The following is an 18,473-nucleotide window of genomic DNA, read 5'->3' on the forward strand; positions in this document are numbered from 1 at the left end:
ATATTAGAATAGCAAATGAATTATTACTTTCTTACAAAAATTAGGATTGTCCCCCACTGCATTTCTACCACCACTCCTTGCAGGACAATTTTTAGATTTAACACAAGCCCCTTGGTTCTTTCAAAAAGAACAAATTATGTATGTAGCAATAGATGTCTTGCTAATGGGACATAGGAAACCGTATCCACTTTAGGCCTATAAGAAGCCATCAATATAAACATCTGGTTAGGATACAGTAACACTTAACTGAAAATATACATCAGAATTTGTAATATTATGACTAGTGAGTTAAAGGCCAATCTCTGTTTTGCCCTTAGGCTAGAAACTGGTGGTGATGCTCCTGGACTCTGAGGCCTGGACTGCACTGGATTAGGAGAAGATTAGCCACCCTTGAGTCCCAGCCCCTGAGGTTCAGGAGCACCCACACAAACATGCCAATGGCAATTGCTGGTGTGTTACATACTATGCCATCATGGATACTGATGCATAAATGAAACAAGCAGCAATGTGTGAGGTCCATTCCTAATTTTCACACAGTTAAAGTGTGTGTGTGGGAGGAAGGGAGAGGGAGCAAAGAAAGTGAAATCGCCTTCAGCGGATACGTTGTCATTTCGAAGCGGGAAGTCCTGGTTCACAGCCTAGTGACAAAGAGCAATCACTGTGACAGAAGAAAAACTCAAAAATTCAAAAAACCCAAAAAACTTCTTGGTATCATTCCCCCACTCAAATACATACACCCCCCCCCCTTAGGCTCAAATGTTATCAGATTTCTGCTGGAAAACATTGCAATGTGGAGAAGGGACCGTGACAAGCAACTTCCTGCATGCCCTGCTCATGTATCTCTGGACCATCCCAGGAGGTTTTGCTGTCTGAGGTGAAGGACAAAATGAGTCTCCCCCCATTCCAAGTAGAGACCGGAACAGGTGGGCCGGTGAATCTTTCCTTCCTGCCGGCTTGCTCTAGTGTACCCGAGAGCAAGAGAATTGCTTAGGGGGCACAGGGCAGGCACGTGGGGGCACGGATACCGTCCCACCCTCCAGAAACATGTTGCCTCTCCACTCACTCCTGCCCGTCTTCTGCCTCGCTCTGCCTAAGGATAGGTGCCTTGCTTTACTTCACCACATAATTGAACCTGAAGGCTTGACAGGCCCAAGATTTGCCCCTGTCAGTTACAGTGCAATGGGGAAGGCTTTTTTTCTGTAATGCCCCCCTCCTGGATGGAATTGTTCTTTGCCTGGGGAAGGCCTGGGTTTCACCAGCCCCTGAACATCAAGTTTTGCAAAAGCCGGGAACTGCTGAGCTGTTTGACAAGTCCTCTGCAACTGTCATTTTAAATGTGCTCTTTTAACAGTTTATGGTTGAAATATGTGTGGGCTCTTTTGCTCTGTAATGTTTATTTCCAAGACAATCTGCTTGCTTAAGAACTGTTTTAGTAAAAAGTGTATACAGTGTGAAGAGAAACCAGAGTAGACTTGGACATTGAGATTCTCCAAGGGCTTTTTCAATATGAGATCTCTCCTTTTTAGAAAATACATTTTGCACTCCAAGTACAGTTGGTAGCAATGGCATATGGTTATGTATTTATATGATTTATGCCTTCTTGTTTTTAACTATTGGTAAACTATTTCGTGTTATTTTAGAATATTTAATTTAGAAAGAACTGCTTTAGTACATCATTCTTCCCTTGGCTTAAATTGGTTTTTATGTTGTTGTCATGGTCTTATTTGCTGTTGTTTTTGTTTTGGTTTTATTCTGTATGATTTTTTTTTTGTTTTGATGTTGGTACAGTATCAGACTACAGAAGGCTGTTAATCCACTATATCTACTTTTGGTTTTGTCACAGACTTGAGTCCTGAGTATTACATATGGAGTGTTTCCTTTCCTGTTTTTCTGCTACATCACCTTTAGGTGGCACTGTGGTAGCACAAATACACAAAACAAAATTGTGTTTACTTTCACTTTTACCATGCAATACTGCATTTTCCCTGCCTTTAAACAAAACACCAAAAATGCTGGTGAGACATAGAAGCAAAACTGGAGGGTCACAGCATCATCTAAAGAACCTGCAAACAACTGTGAGGAAGCTATACCGAGTGCATAATAAATGCTTCCGGTAGAAAAGCCTCAAGAAATGGGATGGGGGCAGGGCAGGTGCATAATGCAGGGAGAGCTTGTCTAAAGACTCCCAGGGGGAACCTGAGGGCATAGAGGTCAGGGGAGGTGAAGCCTGTTTGGATGGGGCAGAGCTTAGCACAGCTTGCTGTGGACAAGCAGTGGCCTCTCGGTGGGTGGTGGCGCCTAGTGCCTCCTACGTCCTTCAGGAATGAACAGGACAAGGTTTAACTCAAGCTAGGCTTAATCAGAGCCGCTTCCCCTCCCGCACTCAAGCGTATGCTGCTCCCAATGAGCTGAACTTCAACTCCCATCCTTCCACGTGGGCACCTAGAAGGGCACCATGTTGGTCACAACATCATTTGTGTACATATTTATTTATATTTAAACATTGAGAGATGGTTTGAGGCCCCCCCCAAAGCTTGTTTGCAAGACAATGGGCTTAAGTTGGGAATGCCGTAAGTGCCTCAGAGTGTGTGCACACAAACCTCTTGAGCACAGAAATACTGTGGACAGAAATGCACGCACTGCCCACATCTTCCTGGATGCACTTTTCCAAGGCACAGACCTTCAGTCCATGGAAATATGTGGTGAGCTGAGCAAGGATGGGTGGAAGTGCCCTTTCCCACATGGCTCCCCGCTCTTCCTCACTTAACCATTGCTCTCACATGCACTCCAAGTTAATTGCACATCCAACCCATGCCTGGGTTGGTTATTAACCACCCCTCCGGGGTCCCACCCCAGGAGCTGCCCCAGGGAGACTCCCTGGCTTTGCCCACTTGCCTGTGGATGTTCCAGAGGTTGAGATGCCATGGAGCAGGAGGCGCCACCCCCCACGCCAGAGAAGGCAGCCGTCAGCAACCCGGCAGATGTTTCAGTCATTTGCTTCTACTTTCTTGCAGTCATCGGAGTCGGGCTGTGGGTAGGTATGTATGTATGTATGGAGGGTGGGATACAATTCACATGCCAACACTTTCCAGAATGCAAAAAGGGGACTTGAGTGGGAAGAGGTGACTTTGGAAATCAATTCCAGGCTGGTGTAGTTCAGGAGATGATCCTGGGGCTTTAGATCCACCGGATCCAAGATCTCTGTTTCCTTCGGATCCAGCAGATTTCTGTTCATCTGCCAGAACATCCCATTTCAGGGCTATGAAGACTCACAGAGTTAGGCAAGGTCAGATTGTTTAGTAAATCCAGAATTGGTTGTATGTATGTATGTATGAATGAATAAATGAATGAATGAGAGAGGGGGGTAGAATTTCTATTCTTCAAAAATATTTTCCCCTGAGGATGGATTTATTACAAAGACATAAAAAACAAGATACGAATTCAGTAAGATACAATAACATCAATTAGAAACAAATAAAGAAAAATCCCAACTGTTAAAAGCACCATCCAATCAACCTTATCAGGAATTGAAGTGGTTAACCAGCCTAGGGAATTACGAAGCGTTTAAACTGAGGCCCAAAAGATAGCAAAGGAGGACCTGGAGAACAGTGGGCAGCAGATTAAAAAACCTACCCATCGCCCTGCAGCTGTCAAAACAGGGATTGCAAAAGTTGGCTGGCAAGCTGTCTTTCACAGGGAAAAGGCAGTAGGGGCACTAAACCGCCAGGAAACTGCAGAAAGTCAGAATCAAGTTGCCGCCACAGTGGGGAAAATTCAGCTAGTGGCATCCGCCTCCTAGTGCCACTTGGGCAGTTGGTGAGGAGTTGGCACTGACAGGTGCCCGGGTAAGCCTGGCAAGAGCAGCAAAGGATTTTTGCTGCTCTTGCAAAGCGAGTAGCTAACTAATTCCTGATAGCTGCAATGGGGTCAATTGCCTAGGTTTGGGCAACAAGCCAAAACAACCCTTAGAACAAGCCACGGTTTGTCAAAGTGGCTCCTTGCTCTCAAACAAATGAGATTACAGGAATTGGTCTGGTTTTGCATGTTGCTGTGCTGTGCAAACCCAGTCACTGACAGCTTACAAACTTATGTTCGTTAGTAATATCCCTCTCCTATAGCATGCCTGCGAGGAGATTTTTCCTGTAAATAAGCAGGATTGATAATGCATCACTTCTGAGCAGAGCTCCTGGGAGCCATGGCACTGGGAATAACTCTTTCCCTCATGGAAATCCCACCCCAACTTTGCTATTACCTATGGAGGGAGGAAATATGTGGGTACAACTAATGGTTACTGGGAGGGAAGGGGCAATTCCCATCAGAGAAATGGTGTAAGAGAGAAGAGCAAGTCTCCATTCCCAATGCTCTGAGCCCTCTTCAAAGTAGGCTGTTTGGAGGAAACCAAAAAGCCATCCCTTGAAATTCCTCCAATAAATCGGTTGAGGAGGAGGCTCCAAATTCACATTTGGCAAATTTAAAAAAGACTTTGGAAGATCCAGTTGTGAATCCCTTGCTACCTGGTCTTTTCCTAAGAGCCTAGGTAATTCATGGTGCACCTAGAACTCTTTTTTTTTTTTTAAAGTCTGGTTGATTTATCTGCATCTCACATGCAAAGGTGATAGGTACATACAGTCATTTAAAGAAATATCTGCATAATCCAAATATGTTGCTTGGATATTATTAACATTAACTTAATTAGGAAAATGATTATGCAACCCATTGATGCACTTGAGCTACCTGGAATTCAAATACTGCATCAAATTTTTTGTTTGCGCCCCTTTCTCTCATCATACCTCTGCCCCACATCCAGGCAGAGAGCCTCTGCCCCTTTGCACCCTTTGATGTTTTTCTGTCCTTTGCTGTCTCTTCTCTTTGATTCCCAGGCCTGATCACCCTGAAGTTAATCATTGTCAACAGTTACATGATTCAGAAATGTACTAGCAGCTGTTAATGAGGTGTAAAATTCAACAATCTGTTCCCTAAGGGTGGAGGTTATTTTTTTTCATCCTCTCTCTACACGTTTCCCTGTTTTCCAGCCAAGGCAAGACATTTTTCCAGGTTTACCCTGCCTAAAAAGCAAGATTCTTCTTCAAGAAGACTAGCTAGACTTGCTGAAAAGATTCAATTCATTTGTAGACACACACAAATGGATTTGCAGTTCCTGGACTATGTATTTCAATGAATTTCCCTTACAGATTTTGCAGTCATGCAAATCATGGTGGGGGCAAACTTACACTCTGTTTAAAAGGACTACCTGTTAAAAACATTCCTCTTCTTGTTTTATAACTCACATCACAGCTGCGCTACATGCTAGAAAGCTCAAGTGTGGTTGCAAATGCCCTCATCAGCAACACGAACAGACAAGGCAACTTGTGACCACCCGCTGAGCACTTCTCCATCATTTTCACTGGTGGCCACCAGCCAGGCTTTCTAACTGCCTGGAGCATATGATCTGCAAACTACGGCGGACTGGGGTCAAACTTTGGGCTTAAAGTCCAGAAAGCCTCAACTGACCACCCAGGGAACTGCACATCATGGGGGGGGGGGGGCAAGGAGGCCCAACAACAGCTTGCTTGCTTGCTTGCTTGCTTGCTTGCTTGCTTGCTTGCTTGCTTGCTCTTTTTAAGCATTGCAGAGTTGGGGCAGCCCGCTGGGCATGAGCATGGTTACAAATGCTCATCCAATTGCCTTTGCTGGCAATCCTGGCATTTTCCTGGTAGAAATATTATCCATTCCTATAAGAAATGGTGCCTATTCCAAGTAAACATGCTTGGTATTAGAAGCAAACTTGCTTGTATTCCTGTCTTCATGATATAGCCCTGGTGGTGTTATGATTTGAGCTTAAAATGCAAAAGTGCACGTGCTTAGAATTTATTTTTTATTTAAATCAGGATGGGCAACTGTTTGTTGCTCTGGCACATGAGGAAAGTAGAAGCAGCTATAAAGTATGGACTGCAGTGGGGAGAAGAGAAGTGCTAGCCAAGCGTTTCCCAGCTGAAGCAACATGTATGGCCATCTAAAGGAGGAGTTTCCATTGGAACATCAAGTCCTATGTCTAAAATTACCCACCTTCATCGCAGCTTGTAAAGCAAAATGGGGAAAAGTTTTAAAAGGCAGCCTCATAAGAACAAAGTCTAACAATACAGTGCAGAGATAATATGGAAGAATAACAACAATAGTTCCACACTAATGTGGAAACAGGAGAGAATGAACTTAATTGTGAGGAAATGCAAACATGAGACAAACCAGGTCAGCCAGGGCCATCCCTGATCACACCTTTCTTCTCTCTTGGCTCACAGTCCATGTGCCGGACCAACCGGGGCACCGTTGGGGGATATTTCCTGGCTGGTAGGAACATGGTGTGGTGGCCGGTGAGTATCAGAGAAGGGATGGGGAGAAAGGGAGGAGGACGCCGTTCTCCCAAGAAGCACGGGGAGTGCAGGCAGAGGCCTCCAGCCAGTAGCGAGGTGGCGCATTTGAAATGCAGGCTCTCTCCGTGTCCCCACTGCTGCATCCCTGAGGAGATTCCAAGATCCCAAGCAACTCCATTGCTCCACATCAGCAAGACACTTCTACTGCTTTTCATCTCCACTAGGAGACGGTCTTTCAGGAGATGTGCGAGGAAACCATGTTGGGGGTGGGAATCTCAGCCTCCCTGGGATCAGCTCCCCTGACTCCAGCCCAGTTTCTCATGGCCACGGTTTGATTCCCTTACAAGCATGCTGAGCCCTGGAGCACCAGGTGCCTTCCAGTAAGCAAGCCCAGAAGGATGTCGCTCAAGCAGCATCCCCTTTCTGCACACGACTTGCGGCCTTTCTTTGTATCTGCAGACACTGTGGAAAGTTGCTGGTTGCACAACTGGAGTTCCACAGGGGTCCGTGGATTTCCCCTCCTCTTGGCTTGCTTCCTACGTGAAGACCTGCTTGCGAAGAAGTCCAACGAATAGCGGAGGGCTGGATTCTGGGAAGGATTGTTGCAAGCCTTGCATCAGTTCCCCATTTAAGACCAAACTGCCCCCAAATACCTGGCATCACAACAAGGAACACTATTTCTGTTGGGAAAATCGACTGTCCCTCAGCCACCATGAGGGCTGCTTAGTGGGATTAAGGAATTCTGAAGGGTTTGGCAGATGACACCGCTGTCCCTGCCAACAGAAAAGGAGGTGCACTTTGTCCCTGAGAATCTTGGCTCCACTACACCACCTCCAAACATGTCAGATTGGGAGCGCGGAGGGATGGGCACGCAATAAGATAATGGAGAAGGAGGATGGAAAGAGAGCCTGGAAGGCCGGCGAGAGGATCAGTGGGGAGGACGGAGAAAGAGAAGGAAAAAGGAAGGCCGGTGAGAGTGAAGCTGGATGGTGGTGGGCAAGGAAAAGAAAGAGAGCAAACCAACAGAGAGAGTCAAGATGCTGAGGTCCCGTGTTTGAGCTGGCAGGTCCGGAAGAGTCAGGTGCTGCCCGTTCCTCTTTGATCTTTGTGTCCACAGATTGGCGCCTCTCTCTTTGCCAGCAACATTGGCAGCGGGCACTTTGTGGGCTTGGCAGGCATGGGTGCCGTGAATGGACTGGCCGTGGCGGTGTTCGAATGGAATGTAAGCCGTGGGCTACCGACTTGGTGTTTCTTTGGGAAAAGACAACATGTGGGAGCAAGGGGGCTGGCGAGGGAAAGAAGAGACAGAACTCCTTTGATTTGGTGGGGGAAAACAGGAGCCATGAAAGTAACATGCTGAGTTGAATTAACGCCATTTTTGTCACCAAACTAAAGAAAAATGAGTGGCTTGCAAAAATGTGGAGGGTCTTTTTGCAGACATCCAACTGGGCTGCTCTCCACTGTGTGAAATTACATAAAATAAAAACTGGATAAAAACTTCACTTTTATCTTTCTGCCTGTCATTCACATATTAATGGCACAAAAGTCTGGAGCAAAAGAAAGGAAAAACCCAGATCCATGTCTCTTCCCAGGCACTTTTCTTTGTTCTTCTCCTTGGATGGCTCTTCGTCCCAGTCTACCTCACAGCTGAGGTAATACATGGTTTCTTATCCCTCACACATTTTGGCTTATTTGTTTCTGTCAGTTTTATCTTCCTGGTAATATCTGGCTATTTGTGTGCTGCTGTGGAAAAAATCATTATTTAATCTGAGGACCAATAAACTATGACATGATGCAGGAAACCAGTGCAGCCCATGAATTGCTCCAGATCCGATTGCAGCCGAGGCCCTGAGGTGGGGAATTTTTGGAGACTTCCCTGTCTTGTGCTCCTCAACTGCCCTTCCAGAGCTATCATTAGTCCCCAGGTTACAGGTGGCGGCGGAGAGGAGAATATGTGCATCTTACAAACTTTACCTGCACTTTGGCCCTGGAGGAAATGCCTGTTCAGTTCTGTGCTCAGCAAATGGACTTGGCCACCTGATCTCACAACCTCAGTGTTGCTGGTTGGCCCCATAGCTCTTCCCAGGGAGATCTATGGGTGAGTTTGGCTTGTGGCCAAGGGAAGGGAAGCTCTCCAAGTTTGCACTGTGCAGCACAACTCACTTGTGCACGTTAGCTGTAGCTGATGTTCTGCAGGCACCTCTCACCGCTGCTGCCTGCCTGGGGCACAGAAGGGGCAGGAGCAGAGATCGTTCTGAACCTGAGTCCTCATTTCATGGAGAAGGACCAGTTGGTGCTTTTTCTTTAACGCTATGAAAACTAGAAACGACCTCTCCCTCTGCTTTCCTCTTCAGGTCATCACAATGCCACAGTACCTGAAGAAGCGCTTTGGAGGCCGAAGAATCCGCCTCTATCTCTCTGTGATCTCTCTTTTCATGTATATCTTCACCAAGATCTCAGTAGGTCATTTTTCCAGACTTCAGGAACAGAAATGGGTCTGAGGAAAGCAGGTTGGCCCCCTTCCACCCGTGGAGGAAAAACATTGGGTAGTCAGTGGTGTCCAAACCCTGTGCCCAGTTTCTCCCTCACCTTGCCCCATGGCAAGCCTTCCACTGGGAGTACAAGCAGCACCGCTCCCATTCTAGTCGCTTTTGGTAGCTCTGCATCAATATTCACGTGCCTTACAAAAAGTGTAACTAGCCCAGCCAACCCCCTTCCACCCCATCCACTCCTGGGCTTCTGCATTCTTGCTGCAGGTAGACATGTTCTCTGGCGCAGTGTTCATCCAGCAAGCCTTGGGCTGGAACATTTACGTGGCTGTCATAGCCCTCCTGGTCATCACCACCATTTACACAGTGACAGGTACCTGGACTGCTTGTTAGTTATCAGGGCTGGCGAGCTGGCCCAGAGTTTCGGGACTCTGGGGATGGACTCCATCGGGACGGGGTGGGCTCCGTGGTGCCTGGGAACCCCCATGTGGGCCTGGATACCTTTCCGGACACCCACCTTTCTGCCTTCCCACATTGTTTTTTCCAATTAACTCACTTCTCACCTGCATCTGGGATTGATCTCAAATAAGTTTCTATTGGTGATGAAAACTGTGGGTTCAAAAGTGCATGTTTAGTGTTTTGGGACTCAGACCGCTCCTCTGCCATGTACGCAGTCTTTTGGGCAGCTAAGTTGTCCTTCACCATGCCTCCCATGGCAGCCATTTTGTGGTGGTGCCCACAACGGTTTCTCCAATTGCCAAATGTGTCCATGGGCCAAAAAGATTGCCTGTCTCTGCAATGGAGACTTGGGTTGCCAAGTGGCCAGGAAAAATGGCAGGGGTTGGAGAGGAGAAATCAGTCTGACCTCTTGCCCCATGAACGAAGGCGTGTGCTCACATGCACTTTTCCTACCCCTCTGCACTCAGACCTCAGCACGTGGGGATATGGAGGTTTGACGTTTCCCCCTCTAGCCACTGAGCTCTGGGGACTCTGCACGCTGTCCCACACTCTCATCTGAGACCTAGTAGTTGTGGGGAAAGACTGGTCTGAGCTGCAGGGCTGCTGGAGGCTCCTAGACAGGCATCTGTGGGCATAGTGCTATGCAGACAATAAAAGGACACTGCCCCGAGGAGCTTACACTTTCTAGTGTAGGCAATGCTATTGAGCCAGATGGACTTACAGTTCCTAAGAGCTCTCCTGCCTTTCCTCCAGGTGGGCTGGCAGCGCTGATGTACACAGACACGGTTCAGACATTTGTCATGATCAGCGGAGCCTTTGTCCTCATGGGGTTTGGTGAGTGTGCTGTGCACCCAGCAGGCGCCCTGACACAGGCGCCTGCCCCTCCCCGGATCCCCCGGGCTCTGGCCCTTGCCGTCCTGTGGATAAAGCACGGGGAAGGAGAGGGTGCTGGGCTTGGGAGCGGGTGCTGGGACATTCGCTGCCATATCACCAGTGCTGATTTGTGGTCTTGTTCCCTTCCGATGGTGTCTACCACGCGACAGCCTTTGACAAAGTGGGGGGCTACCAGGGGGTGTTTGAGAAATACATGGATGCCATTCCGAGGCGGACGGTTTCCCCCACTCCAGCCCTTTACAACATCTCGGCTTCCTGCTACCTGCCCCGCGAAGACTCTTTCCACATGATGAGGGACGCCTTCGTCAGTGATTTGCCCTGGCCGGCTGTTATTCTCGGCCTCTCCATGAATTCCATCTGGTACTGGTGCAGCGACCAGGTATGTAGTAAAGGCTGGTGCATCCCTACTATAACCTCCTCGTGCTCATAGAACACCAGATCCTGCTCTTTTAATCTGGATTAACACCCAGTCCCCTATTCACAAACCATCAACATCGTTTCGATTCCTCGTGTCACTCCAAAGCAGACACTTATGCCACTAACCCAGTCATCATTTCTAAGGTGAGGTGCTGTGTCTGCTTGTGCGAAAGCCACGGTTCCTAGCTTCCACTCAAGCAGTCTGTCTCCGATTGCTTGGTAGGGACTGGAAATTCACTCTACAGACACTTAGAAGTGCTGGCAAGTTATTCATATATTCCACAGATGACTGCTAAGCAGACTCTGGCTCAGAAAGAGGCTGTGCATGTTGAAAGGCTTTCTCAGCCACCCAAGCACCATGGCAGGGCAGACGATTTCCCCTGAGCTCTAGGTGAAGGAAGGCTGCTTTAAGGGCTGCAAGGCAGGGGGTGTTCATCCAAGGCACGGGAGCTGTAGAAAGGACAGGCACTGGTGCTTAACTGGCCACATGCCTGAGGTCACAAAACCAAAATCCCTCACTCGCTCTTTCCAGAATGCATCCTTTCTTCCAAGTCTAATTGAGAAATTGCACCGCTGTAGCCCACAAGCACTCACAGTTTGGTGTCTGTTGCGGACAGCCTAAATGGCGCCCTCTGTCCCACTAATTAAAGTGGAGCACTGCCCACTGAGAAAGGATGGTGTGCGATCGCCGCTGAAAAGCCCGGGCTCCTGCTCATGGCAAGAGAGAAGAACCCAGGCAGACAGCCTCACAGGAGCCCGTCTCACACTTGCCACTCTTCATAGACGCTCTGCCCTGGCCACCTGAGGCAGGCCCTTCACCTTGCCTTGTGGCAGTGCCACCTCACTGCTCAAGGTAGCCTAGAATACGAGCTCAGATGGTAGAAAGGGCGACCATTCTGCCTCCCGCCCCATCCAGGTCATTGTGCAGAGGTGCCTGGCTGGGAAGAACCTCACCCACGTCAAAGCCGGTTGCATCCTTTGTGGCTACCTCAAACTGCTGCCCATGTTTCTCATGGTTATGCCGGGCATGATCAGCCGGATTCTGTACCCAGGTAAGGTAAACGCCGTGGGAAAAGTGGGTGAGGAGGGCTGTTGGTTTTAACGGTGGAAGAACAAGAACAATTCCTGTCATTTCCATCCATCAGGGAAGAAATGCGAGGCACTGATCTACCTGAAACAAGACATTCTGATGGGAAAAATCAGATTGCAGTAGTCTTTGGGCCTGTTATCACTGTTTTGTGCATTTTAGTGTTAACTGAACTCTTACAGACGGTACTACTTACAATTCATTGTCTTTTGGCCCCCCGTGTTTTCCTCCCCTCCATCTGGCCGTGCATATGTCCTTTCAAAGGGGAACCTTCCACATATTGATGAGGTAGACCCCGGTTCATAGAAACCTGTGCCGTATTATTTTAGTGTTTGTTAGTTTCTAAGATGTCACCAGACTGTTTGTGGCTGTTAACTAATGTACCAGCTACCCCTCTGGAAACTGAAAATGAGCCACCTGCATAGCAATCAAGGCAATCTCCGTATCTTTAGATCTTTCCTCCTCTTTAGGGTAGGGCTTGGGGACTCAGAAAGGTCAATGGTAACTAAGGAACACAGCTTTTCCATGGAGGTAGGATTTCACCTTTAGGCACTCCTGTCAAGCTTGACTACCTGGGGTGGGGGGGTGAAATTAAAAGCTTCCTGGTCCAGCAATCAGAGTGAAGCAAGTGATGTGCACACAACCCATCAATCTCTCTATTTTGACCCCAAAGTTCTTACCTGCCCCCTGTCCGCACCTCCCTTGCCTTTTCAGATGAAGTGGCCTGCGTCATCCCAGAGGAATGCAAGCAAATATGTGGCACTGAAGTGGGGTGCTCCAATATTGCCTACCCGAAACTGGTGGTCTCTCTCATGCCAAGTGGTAAGTGGGGAGCACAATTTTGTCTCTGACTTCAGGGTGTTTGGTTTGGACTGCAGACAGGTTTAAAGCAGATTTCCGGAGCCTGAGGCTCAATAGATGCAATTATAACTCCCATCCACTGCCACCATGGGTGGGGGTGATGGCAGTTGTAGTCTCTCACAACTGAAAACTGGTTTGGTTGCTCCTGATGTTGGGTGGGCTGAAGAGCCTTCCAATCTATTGCTTTAATCCAGACTGGCATCCTCCAAGTGTATTCAGACACAGCTCCCAGAATCCCCTAGCCAGCATGGCTGACAGGGGGATTCTGGGAATTATATTCAAATACTTCTGGAGGTGATCAAGGTGGGTAATGCTGCTTCAGCCTCAGTGACTTCTTAGCAGTCCCTTCTGTGTGGCATGAGAGATGCTAATCTGCAGGACCACATTCCCTCCCTCCTCCCTGTCACCCCCCACAGGCCTCCGGGGCCTCATGCTGGCTGTGATGCTGGCTGCGCTGATGAGCTCCCTGGCTTCCATCTTCAACAGCAGCAGCACCCTCTTCACCATGGACATCTACAACCACTTGAGGCCACAAGCGAGGGACAAAGAGCTGCTGATAGTGGGCAGGTGAGAAGGCATGCCGTCCAGCACACCACATCTGAGCAGCACCTGCTTCAGTAAAATGGAGGGTTGGGACTGTGTGAATGCACAAAAAGCTCGGTAAGAGCTGGGAAAGCACCAAATGATTAGCCCTCTGGGATAAGGAATAGGGCCCTGTGAGGGGTCCCAGAAGGCTGGCTTGGAACTGCAAAAGGCCCTCTGCTACCTCATCCCTACATTGTTGTTTCAACCAGAATAGAACCCCCTGAATTTGGGGCACATCTGTGCAATAATCTTAAAGTACAGGGAAGCAAGCTTGGGAGCTATCAGTGTTCAAGGAGCAGCTGGGGGTTTCTTGCAGTTGGTGCCACTGAACTGCACCGTCTGGATTTGGGAGAAATCATCCATCTAAAACTGTATTTAAGGCGGAACCCTCTCAAGACATGACACCTAACCTGCCATAGCACCCATGTGCCTGTGTAGTACAAATATACCCTTCAACGCTGCCAGAAAGGAAATTAAATCTATTCCAGGAAGAATCTTCTACATCAGGCCCTCTCTATTGCAAGACAGAGAATTCTGGCAGCTGGAAATGCTACACCCCAGGTGCCCCGCTTGCCAGCACCCTTTCAAACCAATTGCACCGGCTGCCTCCGGAGAGCAAGCCAAGTCATGTAACACAGCAACTGCGAGCAGGTGCACCTCCACAGACGGGAAGTCTGATTCCAGTGCAGCTTCTGAGCTGTGCGTCCACTCCGGTTTTCTAGCCGGGGCTGCTGCATCCTCATCACGTGGCTATGCCTTCCTGCAGGGTATGGATCCTGCTACTCGTGGGCATCAGCATCGGGTGGATTCCGGTGGTGCAGGCAGCCCAGGGCGGGCAGCTCTTCGACTACATCCAGTCTATCAGCAGCTACCTAGCCCCGCCCATTGCTGCCATTTTTCTGCTCGGAGTCTTCATCAAAAGGGTGAATGAACAGGTGAGCTCAAAAACAAGGTGCACCTGCACACAGATAGAGGCAGGCTGCCCAGAAGATGCCTTGTTGGTGGAGGGGAAGCACAAATGTTCAGGATGGAGGCCATGTAAGAGATGAGCACCAGCTGGGTCATGGCCAAGGCTATGCCACGGATGGCAAAACCAGAGGCACCCAGGCTTGGAGGATGCAGAGATATTACAGGAAAGGACTGACTCCATAAATGATCATTTCACAGGATCTGCTATGAGCTTTCCATTTTAGACTGCAGGACAGGAACTGGAAAAGATGGGGGGCACCAAATGCCTAGGGAGAAAGGACTCAGGTGTTGGATTCTTGGCTCGCCTCCACTCTCACCCCCTTCCTCTCTCTCCCTCTCCAGGGCGCATTCTGGGGGTTGGTGGGGGGACTAGCCATAGGCCTAGCCCGGATGATCCCAGAATTCATTTACGGGACGGGGAGCTGCCTCTTCCCCAGCTCCTGCCCCCGCCTGATCTGTGGTGTCCACTACCTCTACTTTGCCGTCATCGTCTTCTCCACCACAGCTGCCATCGCAATGGGCATTTCCCTCTGCACTTCACCTATTCCTGATAAACACGTAAGTATGCAAGGAGGGAGGGAAAAAGTAATCCCAGTGAACAGGCACTGGCATCAGAACCTGCGCTGGGGCTTATTAGGATTATTGATCTCATTCCAATATTGCCCCATAGCCTAAGCTCTCCAGGCAGTTCCTGAAATAAGTCTTGGTTGCCCTTACTACTGATGCTCTTCCCTTTCCACACCTCTGTGACACTAAGGCAGCAGCCCTGGAAAGAGCAGGTTTATTCTGAAGATTTTCTATGGCTTACCTTCCTTCCCGATAGGCTCCTTAACCAGAGAAAGCCCTCTCTCGGCACCCAACGCTTCTCCACCTTTTCCTTCCTACAACCAAGTTTATAAAGCTCCCTCCCTTGCTGAAGCAGATCCCACATTGTTTGCAATGACCGAGGCCTGTATGACCAGTGAGCTGGCACCCCTTCCCTGGCCGTGCTGGAGCTGTCAGTCATGGGACACTGGAGTCTGCAAACCCTGATGGGAAAAGAGCTGCTGGCTCAGAGCAAGCAAAGCAGCCCTTGAGCGCCACCCTGGAAGGAGCGCCAGAGAATGTCATACAGCCTGCTTCCGCCACGGGGCCCTCAGACACCTAGAGCAACCGAAGCAGCAAAGGGGGCAACAGGAAAAACAGGACGGGGGTCTTGAGAGTGGAGTGGAAGGCATGATTTCAAGTAAAGATGTTAACGGGTGAACCGTGTTCTGAAACAGGCTTCCCTGGGGTATCCTGCAAAGCTTTCTAGGCTTGGTTGTTCAACCACAGAAGCAACTAAAGATCTTTCTGCCTCCTGAGACAAAGCAAAGTTGAAGGAGGGCAGAGGGGGAGCCAGGAGGGGGCTTGTGTGTGGAAAGGCAGTGACCTCAGTTTGCAACATGAAAACAAACTCCTTTGTTGAATGTGTGCTCAGGGATGCCCTTAATCCTTTTGAATTGCTCAATAGACCCTGCTCTATTGAACCTACCAGCAGTTTGTGAAGCCTAGATAAAAACAGCTTCCAAAGTAGATCCCCCAGCATGGATGGAACCTGCTCAACCCGCTCTGGCATGCCCTGTAACAGTGATGGCGAACCTTTTAGAAACCGAGTGCCCAAACTGCAACCCAAAACCCACATATTTAATGCAAAGGGCCAACACTATAATAAAATACGAAAACTAAGAGTTTACATTAGAAAAAGCAACTCACAGTCAGTCAAAGCAATTGTATATATATCCTTGGCAGTGCACTGACCAGCCATGCAAAAGCTCGGACGAGTCGCAGCTCATGACATCATCGCCTAGCGCTGCTACTCCTTTCCAAGCATCCTCATGGCCCTCTGTGCCCTGTGATCTGATGCTCAGCTGCTGGAGCGATGATGGGGCGACTTGGCTCATGTACCAAGAGAGAAGGCGCTACATGACTGCTGTGGCACACGTGCCATAAGTTCACCACCACTGGCCTAACCCTATTACAGTGCCAAAATACCATTGAAAAGAGGGCGATTTTGAAAAAGCGTTCCTTGAGCAGCTTTTACTGCACTGCTCATCATTTCTGCCCATTCTGAACAGATCCCAACCATCAAAATCATGCCAGGATGCCTCTTTTTTCTAACCCTAACCCTGCCCTGGTGCACACCCCTAACCCTAACACAGGGCTACAGTTCCATTGAAAAGAGAGTGATTTTGAAAAAGCCTTCCTTGAGTAGCATTTTTTGCACAGCTCAACATTTCTGCCCATTCTGAACACATCCCAACCATCAAAACCATGCCAAGATGCCTCGTTTTTCTAACACTAACCCTACCCTGGTGCACACCCCTAACCATAACACACGCCTAAAGTTCCATTGAAAATAATGTGATTTTGAAAAAGCCTTCCTTGAGTAGCTTTTTTTGCACTGCTCATCATTTCTGCCCATTCTAAACACATCCCAACCATCAAAACCATGCCAGGACGCCTCGTTTTTCTAACCCTAACCCTACCCTGGTGCACACCCCTAACCCTAACACAGGGCTAAAGTTCCATTGAAAAGAGGGTGATTTTGAAAAAGTTTTCCTTGAGTACCTTTTTCTGCACAGCTCAATATTTCTGCCCATTCTAAACACATTCCATCCATCAAAATCATGCCAGACACCTTGTTTGCCCGACTCTAGCCCAGTGATGGTGAACCTTTTGGAAACAGTGCCCAAACTGCAACCCAAAACCCACTTATTCATCGCAAAGTGCTAACACTACAATAAAACCTGAACCCTGAGGTTTTACTTTAAAAAAAACAACTCAGAGCCCGTCCAAGCATATATACATGGCAGCGCACTGACCGGCCATGCGAAAGCTTGGTCAAATTGCAGCTGAGTCACGGCACATGATGTCACCCCCTGGCACCACTACTCCTTTCTGAGCATGCGCGTGGCCCCTATGTGCGCTGTTATCCGATGCTCAGCTGCTGGGGCCTAAAGTTCGGTCTCGCCCGAACAGCTGCATCGCCTAGTGTTCAGCCTCCGGCACAGCAAGGAGCAGCGCATCGATCTGGACATGGAGGAAGAGGCGGAAGCTAAGCCCAGGGAGGCTGCATGGCGGCAGTGCCAGGAGCAAGCAGAGTCGGCAGCGCCAGACAGCGAACGGCTGGAACGTGGGCTCGAGATGGATGGTGAGGGGCTGCCCACTGCAGGGCCAAGCATGCCTGGGGGCCAGCCATGTATTCCTCAGAGGCCCCCGTGCCTGAGAACAGCCTTATCATCCCCTCCCCTTCCCCCTCTCCACGCAGATCCCACAGCAGCGTCCTCCCTTGGCAAGCTGCGCCGGTGTGTTGGCTGGTTTTGCGGGACGGACAGCCAAGGGGAGCAGGGCCTGACCCCCGAGGAGAAAGCAGAGGAGCAGCAGCGCCTGGCGGACATCACGGAGCACCCGCGCTGGAGTCGCGTCGTCAACCTCAATGCCATCGCCATGATGGCCTTTGCCACCTTCCTGTGGGGCTACTATGCCTGAGCGACACCCACGGTGGAAGCCACACGAGCCTCTGGCCTCTGCCCACCACCCACCAGGACACCCCACACAACTGGCAGCCTCGTGAGGACCGAGGGGAGCGACAAGATGGAATCCACGTCGGCAGGAGACCGAGCAGCTCTCGTGGCCAAGCCACCCGCACAGGCCAGACTCGCCCCAGTCCAAAGATCTGGCAGACCAAACGCAGACCAAAGCGGGCTCGCCTGCTTTAGTGGCACGGCTGCGCATGCCCCATTTCCATCGTTCCTCTTGGTTCTCACATATCACACACTACCTCTCTGCCCCCCAAATGATCTCCTCACCGTTGGAAACATTTTGTGATGGGGAAGAATTTTGTTTGGTTTACATTTTATTCATAGCCTACCAAGTGTGCACTTCCTAAATCAACAGGTGAACTGGACTACAGTTATTCTTCAGTATCCATGATTCTGAGAACGTTACACTGCAGTTCTCCAGCAGAGGGAAACTGTACAGTGATACATGTAAGAGGGGAAAGTTTGCTAAAATATGTATAAGTGCAAAACATTTACAAATCAGAAATATTTTAAAGAAAACAGCTTACAAAAATACCTGGCAGAACTTGTATACAAAAGGGTATATAGTAGAAAATGCACAAAAATTGCATTTCCTTGCAGAATTTTAAATCAAAACCAAATGAGGTTAAGACTAAAAATGAGAAACTGAAATTCTATCTAAACAAATAAGACATCAGCCACTTGTTTCCTTCCCACCCCACCTTTTTACCTGCTGCTCTGTTCACCTTCTTGCCTGATGAAGAGTTCTGGGTAACTCAAAAGCTTGCACACTATTTTCATG

The 18,473-nt window shown here is 49.0% G+C and overlaps 1 protein-coding gene across 2 annotated transcripts; it reads left to right on the forward strand.

Moving 5' to 3' along the window:
* Positions 1 to 2,923: 2,923 nt before the first annotated feature.
* SLC5A2 (solute carrier family 5 member 2) lies at positions 2,924 to 17,639 on the forward strand. Of its 2 annotated transcripts, none has more exons than XM_044447993.1 (15): positions 2,924 to 3,034; positions 6,297 to 6,368; positions 7,486 to 7,590; positions 7,961 to 8,020; positions 8,723 to 8,827; positions 9,125 to 9,230; positions 10,070 to 10,150; positions 10,360 to 10,589; positions 11,544 to 11,679; positions 12,429 to 12,536; positions 12,992 to 13,142; positions 13,927 to 14,095; positions 14,472 to 14,687; positions 17,130 to 17,301; positions 17,419 to 17,639. In XM_044447993.1, exons 1-15 carry the CDS (start codon positions 2,924 to 2,926, stop codon positions 17,637 to 17,639), a joined length of 2,043 nt encoding a protein of 680 aa, XP_044303928.1. The 2 variants fall into 2 exon arrangements, with proteins under 2 accessions (XP_044303928.1, XP_044303929.1); XM_044447994.1 differs by having other exon boundaries at positions 2,960 to 3,034; positions 17,130 to 17,219; positions 17,517 to 17,639.
* Positions 17,640 to 18,473: the final 834 nt, after the last annotated feature.

This window comes from Varanus komodoensis, unplaced genomic scaffold (genome assembly GCF_004798865.1).
Source record: "Varanus komodoensis strain SLA01 unplaced genomic scaffold, ASM479886v1 scaffold53, whole genome shotgun sequence".
Taxonomy (NCBI): domain Eukaryota; kingdom Metazoa; phylum Chordata; class Lepidosauria; order Squamata; family Varanidae; genus Varanus; species Varanus komodoensis.